The sequence below is a fragment of the Bos indicus genome, chromosome 5, assembly GCF_029378745.1.
Source record: "Bos indicus isolate NIAB-ARS_2022 breed Sahiwal x Tharparkar chromosome 5, NIAB-ARS_B.indTharparkar_mat_pri_1.0, whole genome shotgun sequence".
Classification (NCBI taxonomy): domain Eukaryota; kingdom Metazoa; phylum Chordata; class Mammalia; order Artiodactyla; family Bovidae; genus Bos; species Bos indicus.
In genome coordinates, this window is record NC_091764.1 from 63,912,393 (window position 1) to 63,940,262 (window position 27,870).

The 27,870-nt window shown below is 37.4% G+C and overlaps 1 protein-coding gene across 11 annotated transcripts in view; it reads right to left on the reverse strand.

Annotated features, from left to right (window-relative positions):
* The window catches only part of ANKS1B (ankyrin repeat and sterile alpha motif domain containing 1B), a 1,154,742-nt gene that overhangs the window by 997,882 nt on the left and 128,990 nt on the right, over positions 1-27,870 (reverse strand). For all 11 annotated transcript variants that reach the window (XM_019961140.2, XM_070789581.1, XM_070789585.1 and 8 more), the window contains exon 2: positions 10,020-10,100. In XM_019961140.2, coding sequence (XP_019816699.2) covers positions 10,020-10,100 — 81 coding nt within the window. The remainder of the gene's footprint in view (positions 1-10,019; positions 10,101-27,870) is intronic.

The following is a 27,870-nucleotide window of genomic DNA, read 5'->3' on the forward strand; positions in this document are numbered from 1 at the left end:
ATCAATACTATTTTCTTTTACTCTCAAACCCTTCAGAATTTCATTTGTTCTTGGGCTCAGTTTTTGTTGACATTTTCAAATAATGTGTGTGATATGCATTTATTATCAAGAAGAGTTATGATATACTGAAAAAACTGACCATCTTACTAATTATTTGTATTGTGTAAGTTACTACCATCTAATATCTAAATCATTAAAGAATAATCTGCATGTTTATAAAATTGTCTTTTGTGAACACCAAGATTCTAAATAAATACTATTATTTATATTTAAGTTTTTTAGCTTATTTTATTAAATAAATATTCTATAAAATTTATTTTTTAATTTAAATGTATTTAAAATCTTTTCTCTTATTCAGAGATACCAGCTAATGAACTGGGTAAACTCAGATTTCTAATAAAAAAACATATTTTTGAAATATAAAGTTATATCTTTGATCAAATGAGTGCCTATTGGTCTCACTGAAACTTAAGCAAAATATTAATCAATAAAGTATCATTAATCTTTCTTATGATATATCCATGTATACCACAAGTAATATGCATTATACAGGCCTTTTTCATTCAGGCTTATCAAGAACAAATTAAATTTCAGTTACTTTCTTTAATGTCTAAACAAGAAGAGTAGTTGTTTTTGGTTTTGGGGGTAGTTGGTTTTGGGGAGGGATATAATTGAAATATAACATGATTTTAGTTTCAAGTGTACAACATAATGATCTGATACATTGCAAACTGATCACCATGAGCCTAGTTAACTTCTCTTTTTTTACTTTTATTTAAGTTGCATCTTATATCTTCCAAAAGTATCATGAATATGTTGACTGTGCTTGGTTATCTGGCATGAAATATTAAGTTATATTGATGAAAACTGTCTATAAGCTAGCAAGCAGAAAATACCTATATCTTAAAACTAAAGTGGTAATCTTTCTTACAGCATTTGACAAAAAATTCTCCAAAACACTAAAATAAATGTAATTGATGAGATCACAGAAAAAAGAATTCCATTTCCTAGGAACAAAACAAAATACCCAATTAAGTTTAATAATAATTCAGTTTAAATCACTGCAACATTTTGCAGCTTGAGGTTAAAAATGTTTGTTCAGGTAAAAATAGGAATTCTAAAAAGTATTGATTTTTGCTATCATGTTTAATTTGTTTCATTTTTTGATAGACATAAATAATACTTCTGATTAGTATGAAATGTCTTTTAAGAAGTTCAGTATACATTATAAGCAAAATTAAATTAATTGGGAAGATTCAACATTCAAATTTCTTTACCTCAACAGCAAGTTGCCTTACAGTTAACCAAAGAAATTTATTTCATTTCATCCTCCTGTGTTTGCAATGTTTATCGCAGCACTGTTTATAATAGCCAGGACATGGAAGCAATTTAGATGTCCATCAGCAGATGAATGGATAAGAAAGTTGTGGTACATATACACAATGGAGTATTACTCAGCCATTAAAAAGAATACATTTGAATCAGTTCTAATGAGGTGAATGAAACTGGAACCTATTATACAGAGTGAAGTAAGCCAGAAAGAAAAACACCAATACAGTATACTAATGCATATATGTGGAATTTAGAAAGATGGTAATGATAACCCTGTATGCAAAACTGCAAAAGAGACACAGATGTATAGAACAGTCTTTTGGACTCTGTGAGAGAGGGCAAGGGTGGGATGATTTGGGAGAATGGCATTGAAACGTATATATTATCATATGTGAAACGAATTGCCAGTCCAGGTTTGATGCATGATACAGGGTACTCAGGGCTAGTGCACTGGGATGACCCAGAGTGATGGGATGGGGAGGAAATTGGGAGGGGGTTTCAGGATGGGGAACACATATACACCTGTGGCAGATTCATGTTAATGTATGGCAAAACCAATAAAATACTGTAAAGTAAAAAAAAATTTTTTTTAAAACAAATAATTTTGAAATAAATGCAAATCATCTTCATATGGATGTAATAAGCTAATGACATGCAAATTATCCATTAATAAACTAATGAAATTCTCAAAGTCATTAAGGCCCTTTTGATTTCAGACTTTCTTAAGGATTTTATTTCTCTTTTTTGGAAATAAAGTTGCAAAAATGTTCAACGTAGTCAGAAGACTTTAGGACAATACACTTCATTTTCTAACTGGAGCTCCATTATATACTGAATTCACTCCCATAGATTTATTTTCAGATAAAATGAATAAAGTCAAATTTAACTAGTTAATATTCTAATCCAAGAAAGAAGCAATCAACCAAAGATATTTGTAGGTGATTCAAAGAGCAACTTCATGGACTAGATTATATAAATTTTTAGAGGAAGTGCTCTTCTTTCATTAGAAAGTCTATTGTGAGCAAATCAAAGGTATAGCAGATAGTTTACTATCTAGAGTCTAGACCCAATTTGAGATACAATCTTGATTATAGATAATGAAGGATTATCTATAATTGAATCCTTGTCTAGGATTCAAGCATTAATATTTAAAGAATCAAAAGCAAGAACAGAAAATAACCCCACACATATCAAATAACAAACATACTTCAAAGATACAATAACAATTTATTACTGACATTTTCCAAAACAGCATCCAAGAATCACAATGTACCCAACATAGTTTAATGAGATGAAACTTAACAAGAAAATAAAACCAGCAATTTTCTAAGAAGAGAGAAATCAGAATGAAATATGAACATACAGGTTTAGTAAAACTTTATAGGGATTATTAAAATAATAAGATGATTATTTTAAGACAGAAAAGAAAGAGCAAAGAAAAGAAGGAAAGAGGAAGAGAGGGAAAGAGGAGAGAAGAAGGGAAGAAAGGAGGGAGTTAAAAAAGGGAGGAGGAAGTGGAGGAAAAAAGAGGAAGTTGGCTATTTCAGAAGAAATTGCTATTGCTATTCAGAAGAGAATTAATTAAAGCAATAAAATTTGCAAAAGAAATATATGAGAGAGACAATGAATCCTCCATATTTTAAAAAGAAAAAGAAGAAAAGATAAATCTCTAGCCTATCTACTGAAATAATTTATTTACAATCATTGCCAGTTAAATTTGTTCTACTGACTGTGCTTTTTCTATCATTTAAAAGTAACAATTTTCTCATCTGTAATTACAAATGACTCAGGAAATCACCAAGAGTATTTCTATTGTGTCCTGATTTGGCTAAGTGGAGACGAATTTTTCATTGTGAAATAATGTATTTCAGGTATATAAAATGTTGTTCCATTTGTGGGCTAACTAGCAGTGATAAACGAGACTGTCAATAAAACATACAAAATAGTGAGGATACAGTCTTAATTTGCAGTGTGAAGGCCACAGATTATATATTGGAGGAAAGGGGAAAGGACGTGCCCAAAGCAAATGAATAAACTATAAGACCCTGTAACATTTCTTCTAGCTCTATAATTCCATGAACTTCCTTGGTGGCTCGGTCCATAAAGAAACCGCCTGCAATGCAGGAGACCCAGGTTCGATTCCTGAGTTGGGAAGATCCCCTGGAGAAGGAAATAGCAACCCATTCCAGTATTCTTGCCTGGAGAATCCCATGGACAGAAGAGCCTGGTGGGCTACAGACCATGGGGTCCAAAGAGTTGGACATGACTGAGCAACTAACACTTTCAGCCTAGAAACCATGTTTGTGAAAACAATCTAAAGTTGATGGATACAAGCAGCAAGAACAAGGATAGAAATGAAGTGTTTCTATGCTGACAGCTAAGGCTTGCTTGGGAGGAATACAGCACAATGTTTCATTAACTATTTGAAGTGAGAATACCAAAGACAAAGAAAAGGAAAACCATTGTCCTCTGGCTCTGAGGTATATTCTATGACAAGTTTTTATTCTACAAATATCTTTTCTTATGGCAATATTTAACTGAGCATTCCGTGAGAATACACTACTTGATGATAATGGGAGGCAGCCAGAAATACATAATGTGACAGAGAAAAACCAATAAGAAATTAGAACACTGATGTGCATACAGTCATAGAGGGATACAAGGTAAATTACAGGTCAAAGTATACACTCGGACTCTAGATACAGCCCCACCTTAATGATTAAGTGGCCACTAAGTCACTTATCCAGCATGGTCTTGTTTCTCCATCTATAAAATAAAAGAAGTAATGAAGGTAGGATAGAATAAATGATCTCTAACTTTAAAAGTCCTTGATAAATTAAATAATTTAAAATCAAGAATTCTTTCTAGATGAAAATCCAAATTTCAGAACTGTAACATCATAGTACCTAACTGAGCCACAAATAACAAAATATTATATCATAAAATGTTATAATTAGAAGGAATATGGTATATTCAGTACATTTGAACTGAGGCATAAAGAGGTTAATTAAATGGCTCAAGGTCACATAACTGGCAGGGAGGGAGAGATGGGATTAGAATTTTCCTACTTTTTTCTAACACCTGCATGATGACACTAAGTAAAATCTTTCTCTTTTGGGAAAGTAAGAGGGAGGGAATGCCATCTGAGTGGTTTTGTTAAAAAAAAAAAAAAAGGGCAAAAAAATTAAAAAGAAAAATGATACCTTTAGATGAAAGCAAAGCAGAGATATATAATCCTCAGAGAACATCTTCAATTAAAGATCTTAAAAGAAATACAGTCAAATTCCCATCTCTTTATGATAAGCTTAGTGACTGCTATTCAATTCACCTAAATTATCCTCACTTTTTACACTGCCAATAAAACTAAAAATTGTGCAAGAAGCCTCAGAGAAATATATCTTAATGGTTAGAACTTCACAGGATGTCACATATAAACCAAAAACATTTACTTAAAACCACTGAAAATCAAGAAAGGGACATTTGGGTACAATATTATTTTGAAAAATAATGCCAAGCTAAGGTAGAACGAGAAAAGTTGTATAGCTCAAATAGTCAAGCCCAAGATCTTCCGTCCATTATACTTGATAGCTTGTCTTCCCAGCTGGGACCAAGAAATATGGTTCCACCAGAGCCACTGAATCCCCAACTAAGATGGCCAAAGAAGTCAGCTTGGGCTGATTTAATTGACTTCCCTCCTGACAATTCAGGTATGAAGAAGAATAAATAGCATTTCCTTTAAAAGACTCAGATGGTAAGGATCTGGACACATTTTCCGCTCTAGAGAAGGGTAGCAAAATAGCTGAAAAAGACTCGGCAAAATAAAAAGTTCTTAGGTCGGTGGTATAAGGTTACATCATATAGAATAAGGACTGGATGAAAAAAAATGTAATTTGAGAATTCCAATACTAAGGATCTAAGTGATGAAACATTAAGTTTATGATATTTTACATAATTCAAATATTCTTCAAACAGAATGATAATGTTCAATTTATGCAATAAGTTTCAAGGTAAACATGTCATAATGATCAGATCAGATCAGTCACTCAGTTGTGTCCGACTCTTTGCGACCCCATGAATTGCAGCACACCAGGCCTCCCTGTCCATCACCAACTCCCGGAGTTCACTCAGACTCATGTCCATCGAGTCAGTGATGCCATCCAGCCATCTCATCCTCTGTCGTCCCCTTCTCCTCTTGCCCCCAATCCCTCCCAGCATCAGAGTCTTTTCCAATGAGTCAACTCTTCACATGAGGTGGCCAAAGTACTGGAGTTTCAGCTTTAGCATCATTCCTTCCAAAGAAATCCCAGGGCTGATCTCCTTCAGAATGGACTGGTTGGATCTCCTTGCAGTCCAAGGGACTCTCAAGAGTCTTCTCCAACACCACAGTTCAAAAGCATCAATTCTTCAGCGCTCAGCCTTCTTCACAGTCCAACTCTCACATCCATACATGACCACAGGAAAAACCATAGCCTTGACTAGACAGACCTTTGTTGGCAAAGTAATGTCTCTGCTTTTCAATATGCTATCTAGGTTGATCATAACTTTCCTTCCAAGGAGTAAGCGTCTTTTAATTTCATGAGTGCAGTCACCATCTGCAGTGATTTTGGAGCCCAGAAAAATAAAGTCTGACACTGTTTCCACTGTTTTCCCATCTATTTCCCATGAAGTGGTGGAACCGGATGCCATGATCTTAGTTTTCTGAATGTTGAGCCTTAAGCCAACTTTTTCACTCTCCACTTTCACTTTCATCAAGAGGCTTTTTAGTTCCTCTTCACTTTCTGCCATAAAGGTGGTGTCATCTGCATATCTGAGGTTATTGATATTTCTCCCAGCAATCTTGATTCCAGTTTGTGCTTCTTCCAGTCCAGCGTTTCTCGTGATGTACTCTGCATAGAAGTTAAATAAACAGGGTGACAATATACAGCCTTGACAAACTCCTTTTCCTATTTGGAACCAGTCTGTTGTTCCATGTCCAGTTCTAACTGTTGCTTCCTGACCTGCATACAAATTTCTCAAGAGGCAGATCAGGTGGTCTAGTATTCCCCTCTCTTGAAGAATTTTCCACAGTTTATTGTGATCCACACAGTCAAAGGCTTTGGCATAGTCAATAAACCAGAAATAGATGTCTTTCTGGAACTCTCTTGCTTTTTCTATGATCCAGCGGATGTTGGCAATTTGATCTCTGGTTCCTCTGCCTTTTCTAAAATCAGCTTGAACATCAGGAAGTTCACGGTTCACATATTGCTGAAGCCTGGCTTGGAGAATTTTGAGCATTACTTTACTAACGTGTGAGATGAGTGCAATTGTGCGGTAGTTTGAACATTCTTTGGCATTGCCTTTCTTTGGGATTGGAATAAAAACTGACCTTTTCCAGTCCTGTGGCCACTGCTGAGTTTTCCAAATTTGCTGGCATATTGAGTGCAGCACTTTCACAGCATCACCTTTCAGGATTTGGAATAGCTCAACTGGAATTTCATCACCTCCACTAGCTTTGTTCGTAGTGATGCTTTCTAAGGCCCACTTGACTTCACATTCCAGGATGTCTGGCTCTAGGTCAGTGATCACACCATCGTGATTATCTGGGTCATGAAGCTCTTTTTTGTACAGTTCTTCTGTGTATTCTTGCCATTTCTTCTTAATATCTTCTGCTTCTGTTAGGTCCATACCATTTCTGTCCTTTATCGAGCTCATCTTTGCATGAAATGTTCCTTTGGTATCTCTGATTTTCTTGAAGAGATCCCTAGTCTTTCCCATTCTGTTGTTTTCCTCTATTTCTTTGCATTGATCGCTGAAGAAGGCTTTCTTATCTCTTCTTGCTATTCTTTGGAACTCTGCATTCAGATGCTTATGTCTTTCCTTTTCTCCTTTGCTTTTCGCTTCTCTTCTTTTCACAGCTATTTGTAAGGCCTCCCCAGACAGCCATTTTGCTTTTTTGCATTTCGTTTCCATGGGAATGGTCTTGATCCCTGTCTCCTGTACAATGTCACGAACCTCAGTCCATAGTTCATCAGGCACTCTATCTATCAGATCTAGGCCCTTAAATCTATTTCTCACTTCCACTATATAATCATAAGGGATTTGATTGAGGTCATACCTGAATGGTCTAGTGGTTTTCCCTACTTTCTTCAATTTAAGTCTGAATTTGGCAATAAGGAGTTCATGGTCTGAGCCACAGTCAGCTCCTGGTCTTGTTTTTGCTAACTGTATAGAGCTTCTCCATCTTTGGCTGCAAAGAATATAATCAATCTGATTTCAGTGTTGACCATCTGGTGATGTCCATGTATAGAGTCTTCTCTTGTGTTGTTGGAAGAGGGTGTTTGCTATGACCAGTGCATTTTCTTGGCAAAACTCTATTAGTCTTTGCCCTGCTTCATTCTGTATTCCAAGGCCAAATTTGCCTGTTACTCCAGGTGTTTCTTGACTTCCTACTTTTGCATTCCAGTCCCCTGTAATGAAAAGGACATCTTTTTTGGGTGTTAGTTCTAAAAGGTCTTGCAGATCTTCATAGAACCGTTCAACTTCAGCTTCTTCAGTGTTACCAGTTGGGGCATAGACTTGGATTACTTTGATATTGAATGGTTTGCCTTGGAAACGAACAGAGATCATTCTGTCATTTTTGAGATTGCATCAAGTACTGCATTTCGGACTCTTTTGTTGACCATGATGGCCACTCCATTTCGTCTGAGGGATTCCTGCCCCCAGTAGTAGATATAATGGTCATCTGAGTTAAATTCACCCATTCCAGTCCATTTCAGTTCGCTGATTCCTAGAATGTCGACATTCGCTCTTGCCATCTCTTATTTGACCACTTCCAATTTGCCTTGATTCATGGACCTGACATTCCAGGTTCCTATGCAATATTGCTCTTTACAGCATCGGACCTTGCTTCTATCACCAGTCACATCCACAGCTGGGTATTGTTTTTGCTTTGGCTCCATCCCTTCATTCTTTCTGGAGTTATTTCTCCACTGATCTCCAGTAGCATATTGGGCAGCTACTGACCTGGGGCGTTTCTCTTTCAGTACTAGGACCACAGCCTTGTCTAGTCCAAGACGGGTGGGTCATGGTGGAGAGATGTGACAGAATGTGGTCCACTGGAGAAGCGAATGGCAAACCACTTCAGTATTCTTGCCTTTAGAACCCCATGAACAGTATGAACAGTCAGAATGATAAATAATGACAAAAATGGTAAGGTCCTTGTATGAGAGCTTTAAGATCATGAAGTGTAATCAAGTATAACTAAGTCTCAATTTGTGTCTCAATTCACAGAATAAAAGAAATGTTAAATGCAAAATTAAAAGATAACTATCAGTAATTTTGGAGGCTTTCCAGGTGGCTCAGTGGTAAAAGAATCCGCTTGCAATGCAGGAGATGCAGGTTTGATCCCTGGGTAAGGAAGAATCCCTGGAAAAGGGAATGGCAACCCACTCCAGTATTCTTGCCTGGGAAGTCCCATGGACAGAGGAGCCTGGTGGGCTACAGTCCATAGGGTTGTAAACAGGCAGACACAACTTAGTGACTTAGCACACTATAGTAATTTTAAGGCAGTAATTACCATGCTTAAAACTACTGAAGTGAAATGAAATGATTCAGATCTGAAAAGACTAACTTGAATAATTAAAGCAAAGGAAAAACAGATAGGAGAGGAGACACATGAACAAGGTCACCTTTCTTCTGATGAAGGACGACAGAACATTTGACTCATTCAGAGGACTCCTCACACTGTCACTAAACCATTAGGTTTCCTGGCTAAAACATTGTCAATAAAATACTGTTGATGGTTATACATTTTTTCACCCTCCATATCATAGACTATCACATTATTTGAAATATAATTCCACAGGTTAAAGAGGTTTAAAACCCGAGAGACCATTCATGAATGACAGAGAGAAAGCATGTTAGCTTAGTTTGAGGATTTCAAAGAGGTTTGTCAAAGTGGCCATGGCTTATAAGAGCAAGACTCTACTAAAAGAGTTCATTCTTAGTGAATAATCCTATAATTCGTGAAGATACCCCAGAAAGTAGGGAGGCATCATTGAGTGGTTTATCCCATCAGTCCCTAATCTTTTTGGCACCAGGGACTGGTTTCATAGAAGACAATTTTTCCACAGACCCAGGGAGTGAGGAGAAGGGTGGTTTGGGGATGATTCTCACAAGGAGCACACAACCTAGATCCCTTACATGCACAGTTCACAGTAGGGTTCACGCTCCTGTGAGAATCTAATGAATGTCACTGACCTAACAGGAGGCAGAGTTTAGGCATTAATGCGAGTAATGGGGAGAGTTTGTAAATACAGACAAGCTTTGCTCACTCTCCTGCCTCTCACCTCCTGCTGTACAGCCTGCTTCCTAACAGGCCATGGACCAGTACCTATGTGTGGCCCAGGGGTTGGGAACCCCTGGTTTATCCCATTCCCATGCCAAATGTACACGTGACTAACATGGTCCTGGCACTTCTTCCATTTTCCCTGTTTGGTCTTTGACTTGATCTGCACTCTGCACATACTCATCCTCAGCAACATTCCTACCACTTTCAACATGTCAAGTGTTGAGCACCTGGTGCTCCTCCAAATTCATCTAAGCCCAGGGGACTCGTGGCAACATGAAACAGGAACCATCAGACATAATTAACTTCATCACATGTAACTAAATACACACAGATTCCAGTCCAAATAAGTGGCACTTACTTATGTCCATTTAAGGCTGCATGGTGTAAAGCCGTGTAACCCGAACTGTCTGTGCAGTTCACATTGGGGCCTCGCCAGATGCTGCAAATAAAGCACAAGCACACAGTTAACAGGGGAGCAGAATTGTGCTTTGCAAAATAGTCAGCAGCATGTTTCAGATGAGGATTTTACTCATGTGAAAACAACTGCCACCTTTCCTGCACTCCCCTCAGAACAATATCTTTATTCATTTATTTGATGAAGAGAAATTATTAGTGAGTAAGTTTGAGTGAACTCCGGGAGTTGGTGATGAACAGGCAGGCCTGGCGTGCTGTGATTCATGGGGTCGCAAAGAGTCGGACACGACTGAGCAACTGAACTGAACTGAAAGCTACCATTAGAAATTATTAGCAAATGCAGACCCCCTGGTATTCCTTAAATTTGGACCCCAAAATTCCCTGTAACTTTCAGTCATTACTTAAATATTGGATCCAATTAACGTTCAACTATTATATTCTTTACCAAGAAGAAAGATTTAAGTCACCTGCCTCCTCCTTTTCAACACACTCATTCTGAGATGGCAGTGGTTTGCATAAGTTATATTTTTGGATATGGAAAGAATATAAACACTTCTTGCTGTTCCATTGCTAGCAAGAGAATGTAAAACATATTTCACCCTTGAAAATATAATTAGATTTGATTATCACAGACCATAAAAAGATTCTAATAGTTTTGAAGTTATTTTACTATACAATATATTTTGACGATAACATATAACTATAAGAAAGAATCCATTTTATCCTTGATCACTACAATTATAGAAACTATAGTTTAAAAAAAATAGGTATTGAAAGTTTTCCAAAAGTAAATCTCCCCAAAAAACTCTGATGTTATCAAAGTCATCAAAACTAACATTTAATGACAAACTTGGAGAAGGAAATGGCAACCCACTCCAGTATTCCTGCCTGGAGAATCCCATGGACAGAGGAGCATGACAGGCTACAGTCCATGGGATTGCAAGAGTCAGACACGGCTTGGCGACTAAACCACCACTGCCAATGACAAACTAATTCATGTATTCACAAAATATTTATTGTGTACCAATTGTATGTCACATATTAAGCTAAGTACTGAGAGCACAAAGTCATAATTCAAGGGCCTTCTTTACAAGAGCAGAGTCTAATGGAGAAGAGAGACACATAAACTAACAAGTACAGGCTAGTAAGATAATCCAGGTACCAGAGAGCACACAAGCATCTCTGAGAAGAGAATAAACAGCTATTCAAAATGAGAGATCACAACCAAGTTGAGACAGTGAAAATGAGTAGAATGTTCTTATTCGACAGTTATAAAAAGTCAAACCAATAAGATGCAGAGATCAATTGAAGGAAGGATACAATAGGAAGGATACAAAAGTACAATAGTTAGCACAGAATCACTCAAGTTAAATGTCTAAGTGACCGAAAGGAAAATGACATTAACTAAGCTGTGAAAAGAAAGGCAAATCTGCTGGAGGAAGACAGTGCAGATGGAAAGCAAACAATGACTTCAGGCTTGGAAACATTAAATTTCAGGTATCTGACATACTTATATAAAAGTAAGGATCTCCAGAAAACTATGAAAATATCTAGTTGCAAGCATGGTTCTTAAGTTAGACAACCTGATTTCAAAAACCTGGCTCCATTACTTGCTGGGGGTAGCCCTGGATAAAGTATTTAATCTCTCTCAAGTATTTAATTCCTTGTCTGCAAAATATAGATGATGATAATAGTACTACTACCTTAAAATGTTGTGAGGATCAAATGAATCAGTACTTATAAAGCACTTTGGGCAGTAGTTGAACATAGCACTAGCATCTATTATATGTTTTATGTTTGTTCAATAAATTGTTATACGATAAAAACCAAGGGAGTGCTTGATTTCAGACTCTCTAAGAGACAGGCCATCAGCTGGGCATGGTGGCATGCACCTGTAATCTCTGCTACTCAGGAGGCTGAGGCTGGAGGACTGCTTGAACCCAGGAGTTCTGGGTTGCGGTGCACTATGCCAATTGGGTGTCCACACTAAGTTCAGCATCAATATGGTGACCTCCTAGGAGAGGTCATTAGGCTCAAATACCTCAGTGGAAAATCTGTATATGAAGGCAAGGTGAAACCTTCTCTCAAATGTTGATATTAGCCAAAATATCAATCCCTGGATGAAAAAAAAAATCAAACCTAAGTTAGGTAGATAGTTCCAAGTTCAACGCAACTGAAAATCTTAAAACTTCCCAGCCCTCACTGAAGTGGTCAGAGAACTTAAATGAACGTATATTGTGAGGAAAAAAAGAAAGAAAGAAAAATATAGGACGGACAGTAGAACCATGGATAATTAACAATACTTTAGGGTCCAACATAGGGAAAAAGTTACATGAAGAACACTGAGAGTTGCCCAAGAGTAAATAAAACCAAGATAAAGCATTATACAATTTAAAACAGGAAACTGTCCCCAAAAAAAGAAATGAGATAAGAATTAAACTATTTGATAATAAAGAAGGTCGTGAGGAAATTAATGATGTAATATAACCAGTCAATTGTAAGATTTTAACTTTATTTTTATCTTAACTTCATTTCAATCCAGTGGTTTATTTTCTTTAGTGGTAGCTTACCTCCTGAGAATAAAAAAAAGTGACAGTTAAACCAGGAAAGTTATAAGATATGAATATGTTTTACAATTTCATTATTATTGTTAGACTTTTAGCAATCTTTTTTTTTCTAAATCAATCCTTGAAGCATTTTTAGTCTCCTATTATATTCTTAAAATTTTTATACCTTTGTTTCTCTTGCTTATTTACCCATCTTGCCCTATTAATTTCCACCTTTGAGCCTTTACTCATGCCCTTCTACTAACCTATGATAGATTTTCTAAAAAAGCATATCTTACCATTCTTCAAAAGCCTAGATCAAGATTCATCTGCTCCAATAATTTTTCTCTAAATACTGAATACAACAGTTATTTAACAAATATACGCTAAATTATAAATCAAATAACTGATTATTTTTAATGAATAAATTAGCCACAGGTAAAAACAAGTGTTAAGACAAATTCAATGTACTCATTTAAAATAATGTGAAATCAAAAAAATAATAGTAATAATTCAAGAGGCAAAAGAACAAAAAAGCAGAAGAGAGAAACAAGGAAGATTTGATACAAATACAAACGAAACTGTTAGATGATAGATTTAACCATATCAATGACAAAAATAACCACATCAACAATTACAATCACTGTTAATTATCTAATCATCCCAGTTCAAAAAAATATCATCAGACTGGATTAAAGAAAGTAAGACCCAACTGTATGCTCACTACAAGAAATTAGCTTTAAACATAGAGATACACAGGGCTTCCCTGATAGCTCAGTTGGTAAAGAATCTGCCTGCAAGGCAGGAAACACCAGTTCGATTCCTGGGAACCAGAGATCAAATTGCCAATATCCACTGCTGCTGCTACTGCTAAGTCGCTTCAGTCCTGTCCGACTCTGTGTGACCCCATAGACGGCAGCCCACCAGGACCCTCCATCCCTGGGATTCTCCAGGCAAGAACACTGGAGTGGGTTGCCATTTCCTTCTCCAATGCAGGAAAGTGAAAAGTGAAAGTGAAGTCGCTCAGTCGTGTCTGACTCTAGCGACCCCATGGACTGCAGCCTACCAGGCTCCTCCATCCATGGGATTTTCTAGGCAAAAGTACTGCAGTGGGGTGCCATTGCCTTCTCCACCAATATCCACTGGATCATCAAAAAATCAAGAGAGTTCCAGAAAAACATCTGCTTTTGCTTTATTGACTATGCCAAAGCCTTTGACTGTGTGGATCACAACAAACTGTGGAAAATTCTTAAAGAAATGGGAATACCAGACCACCTGACCTGCCTCCTGAGAAATCTGTATGCAGGTCAAGAAGCAAGAGTTAGAACTGGCCATGGAACAACAGACTGGTTCCAAATACGAAAGAAGTACATCAACCCTGCTTATTTAATTTAGATGCAGAGTCAGTTCAGTTCAGTTCAGTCGCTAAGTCGTGTCCGACTCTTTGCGACCCCATGAATCACAGCACGCCAGGCCTCCCTGTCCATCACCAACTCCCGGAGTTCACTCAGACTCACGTCCATCGAGTCAGTGATGCCATCCAGCCATCTCATCCTCTGTCGTCCCCTTCTCCTCCTGCCCCCAATCCCTCCCAGCATCACAGTCTTTTCCAATGAGTCAACTCTTCGCGTGAGGTGGCCAAAGTACTGGAGTTTCAGCTTTAGCATCATTCCTTCCAAAGAAATCCCAGGGCTGATCTCCTTCAGAATGGACTGGTTGGATCTCCTTGCAGTCCAAGGGACTCTCAAGAGTTGGAGTACATTATGCAAAATGCCGGGCTGGATGAAGCACAAGCTGGAATCAAGATTGTCGGGAGAGTATCAGTATCCTCAGACATGCAGATGACACCACCCTTATGGTGGAAAGCAAAGACGAACTAAAGAGCCTCTTGATGAAAGTGAAAGAAGAGAGTGAAAAAGTTGGGTTAAAACTCAACATTCAGAAACTGAGATCATGGCATCCACTCCCATCACTTCATGGCAAATAGGTGGGGAAACAATGGAAACAGTGACAGACTTTATTTTGGGGGTTCCAAAATCACTGCAGATGGTGACTGCAGCCATGAAATTAAAAGACGCTTGCTCCTCGGAAGAAAAGTTATGACCAACCTACACAGCATATTAAAAAGCAGAGACATTACTTTGCCAACAAAAGTCCATCTGGTCAAAGCTATGGTTTTTCCAGTAGTCATGTATGGCTGTGAGAGTTGGACTATAAAGAAAGCTGAGTGCTGAAGAATTGATGGTTTTGAACTGTGGTGTTGGAGAAGACTCTTGAGAGTCCGTTGGACTGCAAGGAGATCCAACCAGTCCATCCTAAAGGAAATCAGACCTGAATATTCATGGGAAGGACTGATGCTGAAACTCCAATAACTTGGCCACCTGATGTGAAGAACTGACTCATTTGAAAAGACCCTGATGCTGGGAAAGATTGAAGCTTGGAGGATTAGGGGACAACAGAAGTTGAGATGGTTGGATGGCATCACCAACTCAGTGACATGAGTTTGAGTAAACTCTGGGAGTTGGTGATGGACAGGGAAGCCTGGTATGCTGTAGTCCAGGGGGTCACAAAAAGTCAGACCTGAGTTAGTGACTGAACAACAACAACAGAATTTCAAAATACATGAAGCAAAAAACTGATACTATTGCAAACAGAAATAGACCTATACACTTATACTTGGAGATTTTAATACCTCTCTCTCAATAATTGATAGAACAAGTAAACAGAAAATCAGTAAGGGGATATAAGACTTGAATAACACTACCAACCAAATTGGGGCTTCCCTGGTGGCTCAGATGGTAAAGAATCCACCTGTCAATGCAAGAGACTGGGTTCTACCCCTATGTCAGGAAGATAGATCCCTTAGAGAAGGAAATGGCAATGTGCTCCAGTATTCTAGCTTGGAAAATTCCATGGACAGAGGTACCTGGTGGGCTACAGTCCATGGGGTTGCAAAGAGTTGGACATGACAGCATGCATGCACACACACACACACACACCAACCAACTTGACCTGACATTTATAGAACCAATGCAATAATAGCAGAATACACATTCTTTTCAAGTGAACACAGGACATTTATCAATATATACTATATTGTGGATCATAAAACAAACCTCAATAAGTTCAAAAGATTCAAATAACACAAAATATGTTCTCTGACTCTAATGAAATTCAATTAAAAATCATTCACAGAAGAGTATCTTTAATATCCACAAATATTTGTAACTGAATAACACATAAGTCCAAGATAATATCATAAAGATTTTGGAAAATATTTACAACTGAAAGAGAAAGAAAACACAAAATATCAAAACTTTTGGGACACAACTAAATATCTAAAGGAAAATTTATAGTATTAAAATGACACTAATAGATCAGAGAGGGGTTCTAAATTGATGATCTCAGCTTCTACTTTAAAAAATAGGAAGAGTATATTACCCCAAAGTAAGCAGAAGAAAGGAAAACAATGAAATAAAAAACAGGCTAACAAGAGAGGAAATCAAAAAGTGATTTTTAAAAAATATGCTATGAATTTAAAAACCTATAGGTAAACTGATAAGGATAAAAATAGAAGATATAAATGATCAAATCAGGAGTAGAGAAGTAGTATCACTATATATTCTAAAGACATGAACAGCAGGAGAATATTTTTTAATAACATTATATCAACAAATTAGAAAACTTAGATGAAATGGGCAAGCTTCTTGAAAACTACCAAAATAATCTTTTTAAAAAATGTATAACCTGATAGCCCTACATCTATTAAAGAAACTGAATGTGAACTTGTAATTACAAACATTTCTCACAAAACAAAAATAAACCCTCCAGGTTTAAATCGCTTCAGTGGGAAATTATGCCAGGTATTTAAAAAAGAAATAATATCAATTTTACAAAAGGATTCCAAAATATTGTAGAGGCACAAATAGTGCCTAACATTCTATGAGATCAGCATTCTATGAGATCAAAAACATATGACAAAAAAGAACTACAGATCAATATATCACTCATGAATATAGATGCAAAAATTCTCAGCAAAATTCTAGCAAGTTGAATCCAACAATACATAAAAACAATATTACACCATGATGAAATGGAGTTTATTTCAGGAATGCAAATTTAACATTCATAAATTACTATACTAACAAACTAAAAAAGAAAAATCTTGATTATCTCAACACATATGGAAGTAATATTTGCCAAACTCCAACATCAATTCCTAACAAAAACTGTTAGTAAACTGGAATAGAAAGAAATTTAATCAACTTATAAAAGACATCTTTTTGCCTTTTCATACCATTCATGTGGTTCTCAAGGCAAGTATACTGAAGTAGTTTGCCATCCCCTTCTCCAGTGGACCACATTTTTTTTTAGAAATCTCCAGCATGACCCGTTTGTCTTGGGTGGCCCTACATGGCATGGCTCATAGTTTCACTGTTAGAAAAGGCTGTGGTCCACGCAATCAGTTGATTCGTTTTCTGTAATTGTCGTTTTCATTCTGTCTGCCCTCTGTCTGCCCTCTGATGGATAAGGATAAGAGGCTTTGGGAAGCTTCCTGTTGGGAGAGACTGTGGGGGAAACTGGATCTTGCTCTGATAAGTAGGACCATGCTCAGTAAATCTTTAATTTTTGTCACTCTGCTTATTTAACTCATATGCAGAGTACATCATGTGAAATGCCAGCCTGGATGAAGCACAAGATGGAATCAAGATTGCCAGGAGAAATATCAATAACCTCAGATGTGCAGATGACATCACTTTTATGGCAGAAAGCGAAGAACTAAAGAGCCTCTTGATGAAAGTGAAAGAGGAGAGTGAAAAAGTTGGCTTAAAACTCAACATTCAAAAAACAAAGATCATGGCATCCAGTCCTATCATTTCATGGCAAATAGATGGGGAAATAATGGAAACAGTGAGAGACTTTATTTTAGAGGGCTTGAAAATCACAGCAGGTGGTGACTGCAGCCATGAAATTAAAAGATGTTTGCTCCTTGGAAGAAAAGTTATGACATTTATTAAATGTCATATTAAAAAGCAGAGACATTGCTTTGCTGACAAACGTCCATCTAGTCAAAGCTATGATTTTCCATTAGTCATGTAATGATGTGGGAGTTGGACTATAAAGAAAGCTGAGTGTTGAAGAATTGATCATTTTGAACTGTGGTGTTGGAGAAGACTCTTGAGAGCCCCTTGGACTGCAAGGCGATCCAACCAGTCCATCCTGAAGGAAATCAGTCCTGAATATTCATTGGAAGGACTGATGCTGAAGCTGAAACTCCAATACTTTGGCCACCTGATGTGAAGAACTGACTCCTTGGAAAAGACTCTGATGTTGGGAAAGATTGAAGGCAGGAGGAGAATGGAATAACAGAGGTTGAGATGGTTGGATGGCATCACCGACTTAATGGACATGAATTTGCGCAAGTTCCAGGAGTTGGTGATGGATAGGGAAGCCTGGCGTGCTGCAGTCCATGGGGTCACAAAGACGTGGACATGACTGAGCGATTGAACTGAACTGAACGGATAAAAGACATCTACAAAAAAGTTGTAGCTAAAATCATCTTAATGATAAAAGACTGAGTGCATTCCTCTTGAGATCAAGAATAAGACTTTCCTGGTGGTCCAGAAGTTAAGAATATACCTGCCAATGAAGGGGACATGGGTTTGAGCATGCTCCAGCAGGATTCCATATGCCTCCATGTTTGTGATGGGCATAAACTATGAGAAGTATGCCAACTCTCTCAAGATTGTCAGCAATGCCTCCTGGACCATTAACTGCTTGATAACCCCGGCCAAGGTAACTATGACAACTTGGGCATTGTTAGGACTCACAACCACAGTCAAGGCCAGCACTGCCACTCAGAAAACTACAATTTGAAGAAAGAATCATATAAAAGCACATTACATAAAAATGCAAGATGAAGCAAGTGCTAATGTAGAAGCTGCAGCAAGTTATCCAGAAGATATAATCAAAATAACTAAATATCATGCCCACAGTGATAGTGAAAGTAGCTCAGCTGTGTCTGACTCTTTGCGACCCCATGGACTATACAGTCCATGGAATTCTCCAGGCCAGAATAGTGGAGTGAGTAGGTAGCCTTTTCCTTCTCCAGTGGATGTTCCCAATCCAGAGATCAAACCCAGGTCTCCTGCATTGCAGGCGGATTCTTTACCTGCTGAGCCACAAGGGAAGCACAGTAAACAACAGATTTTTTGATATAGACAAAACAGCCTTACATTAGAATACAATGCCATCTAAAACTTTCATAGCTAGAGAGAAGTCAGAGTCCGGCTTCAAAGCTTCAAAGGACAGACTGACTCTCTTGTTAGGAGCTAATGTAGCTGGTGACTCAAAATTGAAGGCAATCATAAATCAACTATCAGATCAGATCAGATCACTCAGTCGTGTCCGACTCTTTGCAACCCCATGAATCGCAGCACGCCAGGCCTCCCTGTCCATCACCAACTACCAGAGTTCACCCAGACTCACGTCCATCGAGTCAGTGATGCCATCCAGCCATCTCATCCTCTGTCGTCCCTTTCTCCTCTTGCCCCCAATCCCTCCCAGCATCAGAGTCTTTTCCAATAAGTCAACTCTTCGCATGTGGTGGCCAAAGTATTGGAGTTTCAGCTTTAGCATCATTCCTTCCAAAGAAATCCCAGGGCTGATGTCCTTCAGAATGGACTGGTTGGATATCCTTGCAGTCCAAGGGACTCATTTCATGCAAAGATGGGCACAATAAAGGATAGAAATGGTATGGACCTAACACAAGCAGAAGATATTAAGAAGAGATGGCAAGAATACACAGAAGAACTGTACAAAAAAGATCTTCACGACCCACATAATCACAATGGTGTGATCACTGACCTAGAGCCAGACATCCTGGAATGTGAAGACAAGTGGGCCTTAGAAAGCATCACTACAAACAAAGCTAGTGGAGGTGATGGAATTCCAGTTGAGCTATTCCAAATCCTGAAAGATGATGCTGTGAAAGTGCTGTACTCAATATGCCTGCAAATTTGGAAAACTCAGCAGTGGCCACAGGACTGGAAAAGGTCAGTTTTCATTCCAATCCCAAAAAAAGGCAATGCCAAAGAATGCTTAAACTACCGCACAATTGCACTCATCTCACATGCTAGTAAAGTAATGCTCAAAATTCTCCAAGCCAGGCTTCAGCAATATGTGAACCGTGAACTTCCTGATGTTCAAGCTGGTTTTAGAAAAGGCAGAAGAACCAGAGATCAAATTGCCAACATCCGCTGGATCATGGAAAATCAACTATACTTCAATTTAAAAAATAAATCAATTAGTTAAAAATAAATTCATCATTCTGAAAATCCTAGGGCCCTGAAGAATTATGCTAAATCTCCTCTATACTCTATAAATGGAACAAGAAAGACTGGATGACAGCACATCTGTTTACAACAAGGTTTACTGAATATTTTAAGCCCACTTATTACTCTGGAAAAATACTCCTTTCCAAATATTACTGCTCAATGACAATACATCTGGTCACCCAAGACCTCTGATGGAGATATACAATGAGATTAATGTTGTTTTCACACCTGCCAACACAACATCCATTTTATAGCCCACAGATCAAGGAGTGATTTTAATTTTTAAGTCTTACTATTTAAGATACATTTTGTAATGCTGTAGCTGCCATAGATAATGATTCCTCTGATGGATCTGGACAAAGTCAAATGAAAACCTTCTGAAAACAATTTACCCTTCTGGATGCCATTAAGGACATTTGTGATTGATGGGTAGAAGTAAAAATATCAACACTAATAGGAGTTTGGAAGCAGTTGACTTCAACCCTAATGGATGTCTTTGAGGGCCTCATACTTTATACTCATACTTCAGCGAAGAAGTAACTGCAAATGTGCTGGAAATAGCAAGAGAATTAAAAGTGGAGCCCAAAGAGATGACCAAATTGCTGCAATCTCATGATAGACTTTGAACATGTAAGGAGTTGGTTCTTGTGAATGAGCAAAAGAAGCGGTTTCTTGACATAGAATCTATTCTGATGAAGGCACTTTGAAGAATGTTAAAAGTCTTCAAAGAATTTAGAATAGCACAAAACTTAATGAAGCAGCAACAGGGTTTGAGAGGATTGACTTCTATATTCAAAGAGGCTCTGATGTGTGTAAAATGCTTTGAAACAACACCTTCTGCTACAAGAAATAATTCAAAGAAGGAATTAATAGATAGGGCAAACTTAATTGTTGTGTTATTTTATGAAATTGCCATAGCCACCCCAACCTTCAGCAACCACCACCCAGATCAGTCAGCAGCTATCAACATCAAGGCAAGACCTTCTACCAGCGAAAAGATTACAACTTGCTAAAAGCTCAGATGATGTTTATCATTTACTAAAAATAAAGTATGTTTTAATTAAGGTATGTCCACAGCTTTTTCAACATAATGGTACTATACACTTAACAGACTACAGCATGGTATAAACATAACTTCTGCATGCACTGGGGAACAAAAATATCCATGTGACTCACTTTATTGCAGTATTTGCTTTATTGCAGTGGTCTGGAACAAAGCTCACAATATCTTGAAGGTATGCCTATATGTACTGCTGATCTGTTTTAGGGGTTCTCTTGTAGTAACCAATTTCTCTATTCTGGCACTAGAATCAGATTTTTTAGTATTATTTATAATTGGTGGCAGTAGATCCCATAATTCCTTCACTTCACAATTTTTTCCTGCAAATTTCTCTACATGTCTATGGAAAAAAGTATTAATATGAAGACTACAGGCACAAAAATATGTATAATTTTAAAAGTAAAGAAGAGATAGCTTATAAAAAAGGGAAAAATTAATCAGGATTCATCTACACCATGGATTATGCAACTGTTAAAACAAATGTTTGACCTATATATATTGACCTTGAAAACATATTAAATGAAAAAAAAAAAACAAGTTGCATAATATTGTGTGAGTCAATGCCCTAAATGCCCTAAATGTTTTACCTACATTAACTCATTTACATCCATATAACTATAAGACAGAGACTATTATCATTACCATTGTACTGATGATAAATATTTACATTAACATAGAAAAGTGCATGCAAAAATAATCACCTCTGAATTGCTTTAATAGTCAAAATTATCAAGTTATTTTTCATGGAAAAATTTTTATAAACAATAAAATATGAGGGAGAAAAGATAGGTTTGCTCCAGATTGTGAAGAGCCTTGTAACATGCCAAATAGCTTAGTCTGTTCTAAGCAACTTGGACCAAGAGGTTATCAGAAAGATACTAAGCATGTTTCTGGGTTGGGTCAGTGTTATAGGAGAGCTCTTGTGACAGGAAAGTGAAGAGAGTGAACAAATTGGTTTTAGGGAGTCAAGTTAGCAGTCTGTTTTAACAATCTGGGGAAGAAACAAAAAAAATCAGAACTAGTGGAGATACAGAGGTAGAGAAGAGGTAGGAAATTCTGGCAGATATCAATATGCCTAAAATAAAACCTAATGGATGTGGTACCCATATGAATAGGATAGGAGCCAAAGAATAACTGAGGTGTCTACATGCATGAGTGAAATGCATAGATGATGAGATATCTTCATTAGAGAGGACTGCAAGGGCACTGGTGTCCCTTGGGGAAAGTCAAGTTTCAGTTAAAGCTGACTAGCATACTATATTGCCCAGGAATACCTTTGGCAAAGAATGGAAAAGAAATGAGAAAATACTGTAAATTAACTCAAATTATTTTCAAATTTCCTGCATGTTATTAGACCTTATAAATATTTAGTAGGGGAAGATACTGGTATTTATAACTAAAATAAGATTAAAGGTCTGTAGATTTCATTTACCTATACCCTCTCAGTTCCTGGCTATTTTAAAAAAGGAATTAATTATAATAGGAGCATGGGGAAAACATATCCAGTGCATATCTTCTTTCCTAAACAGAATAAATGTGGATACATCTTTTTTTAAACAAGGATGTTTAGAATAGAAATTTAGCATACATATAAATATAGTTGACTGCCTTAGGCATATATCCACATATCCATAGAACATCTACACACATTTGAAAGATTATAAATAAGCCAGACCCAGACCTCCCAACTAAAACCTTAATTTAAAATTTTGCTACCTATTTTAATATTATTACATATTTATTCCCCCAAAAAAGGAAATTTATAGGTTTTTGGTCTTAGTCTAATACACACTAAATTCCATCTCTGATACAGACTTATCTATGTTTTCAATTCTGTATGTGAGAATTTGTGCCCACAATGAATGGTCTGAGACAATAAGAGAGCCCCAATTACCAAAGATTTAATTTCTGTTGTTATACTATTTGTGCTAGTATTTCAAATTGGATTAATATGTTTCAGAACAAATATAAACAGATAGGTTTTCCACAGAGGTTTTAAATAACCTGGATGTTCATTAGTGAGAATATTGTGTTCCCTAAGCTCTCACATATTTAACATTATACCTAAATAAAGTCTGAGTTTCTCAGGCCAATATTTTCATGTATAGCAAATAAAACTTAAACACAGCTACTCCACAAACTGATCATCATTATACCCTCTACCAACCTATGGGACAAATCCTCAAGGAGCACATAAAACTTAACAGCTTTTCTTGATTCTTACCTGACTCTAGACACTTGAGATCACCCCAAGGCTTCAGATATGAAAATGTACAGAATGTGCACTGAATGCCTCAAGCATGGTCAGAGTATGTAGGAATGGTCTTCTTATATATCAGATGATTTTCAGGCAATGAAAACAAAGCCCTCATTTTCAATTTGTATCTTAATAGTTTGCTTCCACCTGTGGATGAACTGGACATGTACACGTGCACCTGTGGATGAACTGGACATGTACACGTGCTCTAAGTTAAGTTCTCATCTCCATAGTGATGATGTAATTTTATTATCATGGGCTAAAAGTGTCTCATATGGATGTAATGAATCTGGAATAATGTAAGCCATACATGTAAATTTAAATTTTCTAGTAGCCACATTAAAAAGATTTTTTAAAAGAGATTAAATTAAATTTTGTATATTTTATTTAACTGAGAATATCCAAACAGCATTTCAACATGTAATTGATGTAAAAATTATTGACGTATTTTTACATTTTTTGCACTGCTTTCAAAATCAGTGTCTATTTTACATTAAAGCACACTGCAATTAGAACTAGCCATATTTCAAGTGCTTGATAGCCTCATGAGGACAATGGCTACTCGATCACACAACATAGGGGATGCGCTCAATTGCTTCAGTCGTGAATTTTGAAAAGACTGGTTCAAAACTGGGAAAGGAGTACGACAAGGCTGTATATTACCACCCTACTTATTTAACTTACATGCAGAGTACATCATGTGAAATGTCGGGCTGGATGAAGCACAAGTTGGAACCAAGATTGCCGGAAGAAATACCATAACCTCAGATATGCAGATGACACCACCCTTATGACAAAGAGCAAAGAGAAACTAAAGAGCTTCTTGATGAAAGTGAAAGAGGAGGGTGAAAAAGCTGGCTTAAAACTCAACATTCAAAAAACTAAGACCATGGCATCTGGTGCCATCACTTCATGGCAAACATGAAGATGGGGAAACAATTCTTTAGGCCAGAATACTGGAGTGGGTAGCCTTTCCCTTCTCCAGGAGATCTTCGCAACCCAGTAATCAAACCCAGGTCTCCTGCATTGTAAGTGGATTCTTTACCAGCTGAGCCACAAGGGAACCCCATGAATACTGGAGTGGATAGCCCATCCCTTCTCCAGTGCACCCCTTCTCCAGCTCATCCTTTCTCCAGCAGATCTTCTCAACCCAGGAATTGAACTGGGGTCTCCTGCACTGCAGGCAATCCTGCATTGCAGGCAGATTCTTTACCAACTGAGTTATCAGGGAAGCCCTGAAACAATGGACAGTAAGTTTATTTTCTTGGACTCCAAAATCACTTCAGATGGTGACTGCAGCCATGAAATTAAAAGACACTTGCTCCTTGGAAGAAAAGCTGTGACAAACCTAGACAGAGTATTAAAAAGCAGAGACATTACTTTGCCAAGAAAGGTCCGTCTAGTCAAAGCTATGGTTTTTCCAGTAGTCATGGATGGATGTGAGAGTTGGATCATAAAGAAAACTGAGCACCAAAGAATTGATGCTTTTGAACTGTGGTATTGGAGAAAATTCTTGAGAGTCCCTTGGACTGCAAGGAAATCAAATCAGTCAATTGTAAAGGAAATCAATCCTGAATATTCATTGGAAGGACTGATGCTGAAGCTGAGGCTCCAATACTTTGGCCACCTCATGCGAAGAACTGGCTCACTGGGAAAGACCCTGATGCTGGGAAAGATTAAAACTAGGAGGAGAAGGGAACGACAAAAAAGATGAGATGGTTGGATGGCATCACCTACTCGATGGACACAAGTTTGAGAAAGCTCCAGGAGTTGGTGATGGACAGGGAAGCCTGGTGTGCTGCAGTCCATTAGGTCGCAAAGAGTCAGACACGACTGTGTGACTGAACTGAACTGAAAGGAATACAGACTGAGGCTACCTCCTGGGTGTGGCAGTATTTATCTGTGGAAAGATATGGACAAACCAATTTAGGAGTAAGGACAAGGGAAAAAGGGTCATAAACCTTGCCATGGGCCATCACATTGTATTAATATAAGAAGACATCCTTTGGCCCTTTGCCTTCCTCCTAGCAAAGTGAAGAAGGGATTCAGGGGCAGAGGGAACAGGAAGGTGAGGGAATAAGTATGAGTGCTATCTCCATATTCCCCTCCAGACTAAACTGCTCACACAAAGGCAGAAAGCTTTGAATGTAACATGAGAATGAGATTTTCAAACAGACAAGACCAACAAAAATGAAGACATAAACCAGTATGTGTGTATTTAGTATCTATTTTTTGAAATGCCTGTTCAATATTTGTCCATTTTGTGTTGGGTTGTGTGCCATTAAAATTGTTTTAATTGATTTTTAGGAGTTCTTTACATGTTTGGTTAAGAGTCTCTTGTCTCTCTCTCACACACACACGCACATAGAGTTGCTCAACTTCATTAGTCATCACAAAAAATACAAATTAATATCTCAATGAAATATCACTGTCTATCTACCAGAATGAGTAAAATGAAAACTAAGTGTTAGCAAGGATGTGAAGCAACTGGAATTTTCATATGCTGCTAGTAGAAATGTAAATTGGTATAAACACTGAAAAGTTATTTAACAATATTTATTAAAAATTCACATACGTATAGCCTATGACTAGCAGTTCAAAAATTATGTGGTGCTAGTGGTAAAGAACCTGCCTGCCAATGCAGGAGACATAAGAGACATGGGTTCTATTCTTGGGTTCAGAAGATCCCCTGGAGAAGGGCCCAGCAACCCACTCCAGTATTCTTGCCTGGAGAATTCCATGGACAAAGGAGCCTGGCAGGCTACAGTCCATGGGTTCACAAAGAGTCAGACACAACTGAAGCAACTTAGCACTTACACATCAAAAGACATGTACAAGCAAATACTATTCACAATAGCAAAAAGACTAACCATCAATTGTAGACAAAGAATAAGCTGGAGTATATTCACAAAGCACAATACTACACAGCAATGAAAAGGAATATATTATTGTTATTCTCCACAAATGAATGAGTTTTACAAACATTAAATTGAGCTCTCAAAAGTCATATATAAAAGACTTCATACAAAAGACATATATAAAATTCCATCTGAACAAGTTCAAAATGAGGAAAGCTAATATGTTGTGTTAGAAGTCAAGACAATAATTACCTTTAGAGGAAATAGTAACTTTAGATTACAGCACAATTAGGGTTTCTGGAGTCCTAATAAAATTCTATTTTCTTGATTTGGATTCTGACCACAAAGATGTAACGACTGAAAATTCATCATTATTTTACAACTATGTAGTTAATTTTCAATGGATTTTATTTAGACAAAATAAGCAGAAATAAGTCTTAATAGTTTGAATGTAACTATTTTAATAATAGAAAGTAAAAACACATAGAATTAGAATTAGATATTATTAAACAGCGTGTTGCTCATCCACCAGAAAATAAAATTTCTATAGAACACAGTGGTAATAGAAACTGAAAAAAAAATTCTAAGATTTATACCACATGAATAAGAATTTTCAATTATTTCAGTTAGATAAATTAATCTTTTTTTTTACTTGAGATATTATTCTGATTCAAGCTCATTTGGCCAAAGAACTTTCTTTAGGAATTTTGTCTGAAATGTCTGTCTTGGTACCTTTCTTGAGTTCCTGCATCCAAGTCCAATGTGTGTGAAGGTAGGGGGAGGAGGGCTTCCGACACAATACCAAACAATTTTTGGACACCAGCAAGGTGTCTGAGAATTCAACTTAATTCAACTCAATTCTGACACTATCTATCGAGAGACAGCATATTCCGCAGGTGAGGACCTCTGTCCCACAAGACTGCCCTCCACTACAGGTGCCAATCCAAAGCCCAGGTTGTTACTTGTGCTTCTGACCAACCAGCTACAAATGAGATCACAAGGCCGGGTTGTTACCTATACTTCTGACCAACTGGCTATAAGTCAGAGGTTCATTCCTACAACTCCCTCCTTGGCTGCAATTAATTTGCTAGAGCAGTTCACAGAACTCAGAACTCATTTCACTTACTAGATAACTGGTTTATTATAAAAGGATATAGCTTAGAAACAGCCAGCTAATGAGATACAGAGGGGAAAGGACTTGGAATTTCCATGCTCTCTCCAGATACAGCACTCTCCCCAGTTTCCCCATATTCACCAACCTGGAAGCTCTCTAAATTCAGTCCTTTGTGGGATTTTATGAAGGCTTCATTACATAAACATGATTGATTAAATCACTGGCCATGAGAGATTGGTTCCTCCAGCCCCTCTCCCCTTCTCTGAGGTCACAGAGATAGGACTGACAGTTAAACTCTCTAACTACTTGATCGGGTCTCCTTGTAATCATCCCCTATCCTCAGGTGCAGTCCAAGAGTCACCTCATTAACATCACAAAAGATATCTTTATTGCTCTTATCTCTTAGGAAATTCCTAGGGTTTTAGGAGCTCTGCCGCAGAAACTGGACAACAAACAAACAAATATATAAAAATTTCTCATTACAAGTCACAATTTCTCAGTACCATTAAAAATAGTTACACATCTGTAAGTTGAACGCATATAATACCTTCAGAATGTTTTTCCTGTGGAATTCTGAATACACGGCCCCACTATCTTTTAGCATATACTGTTACAGACAGGAA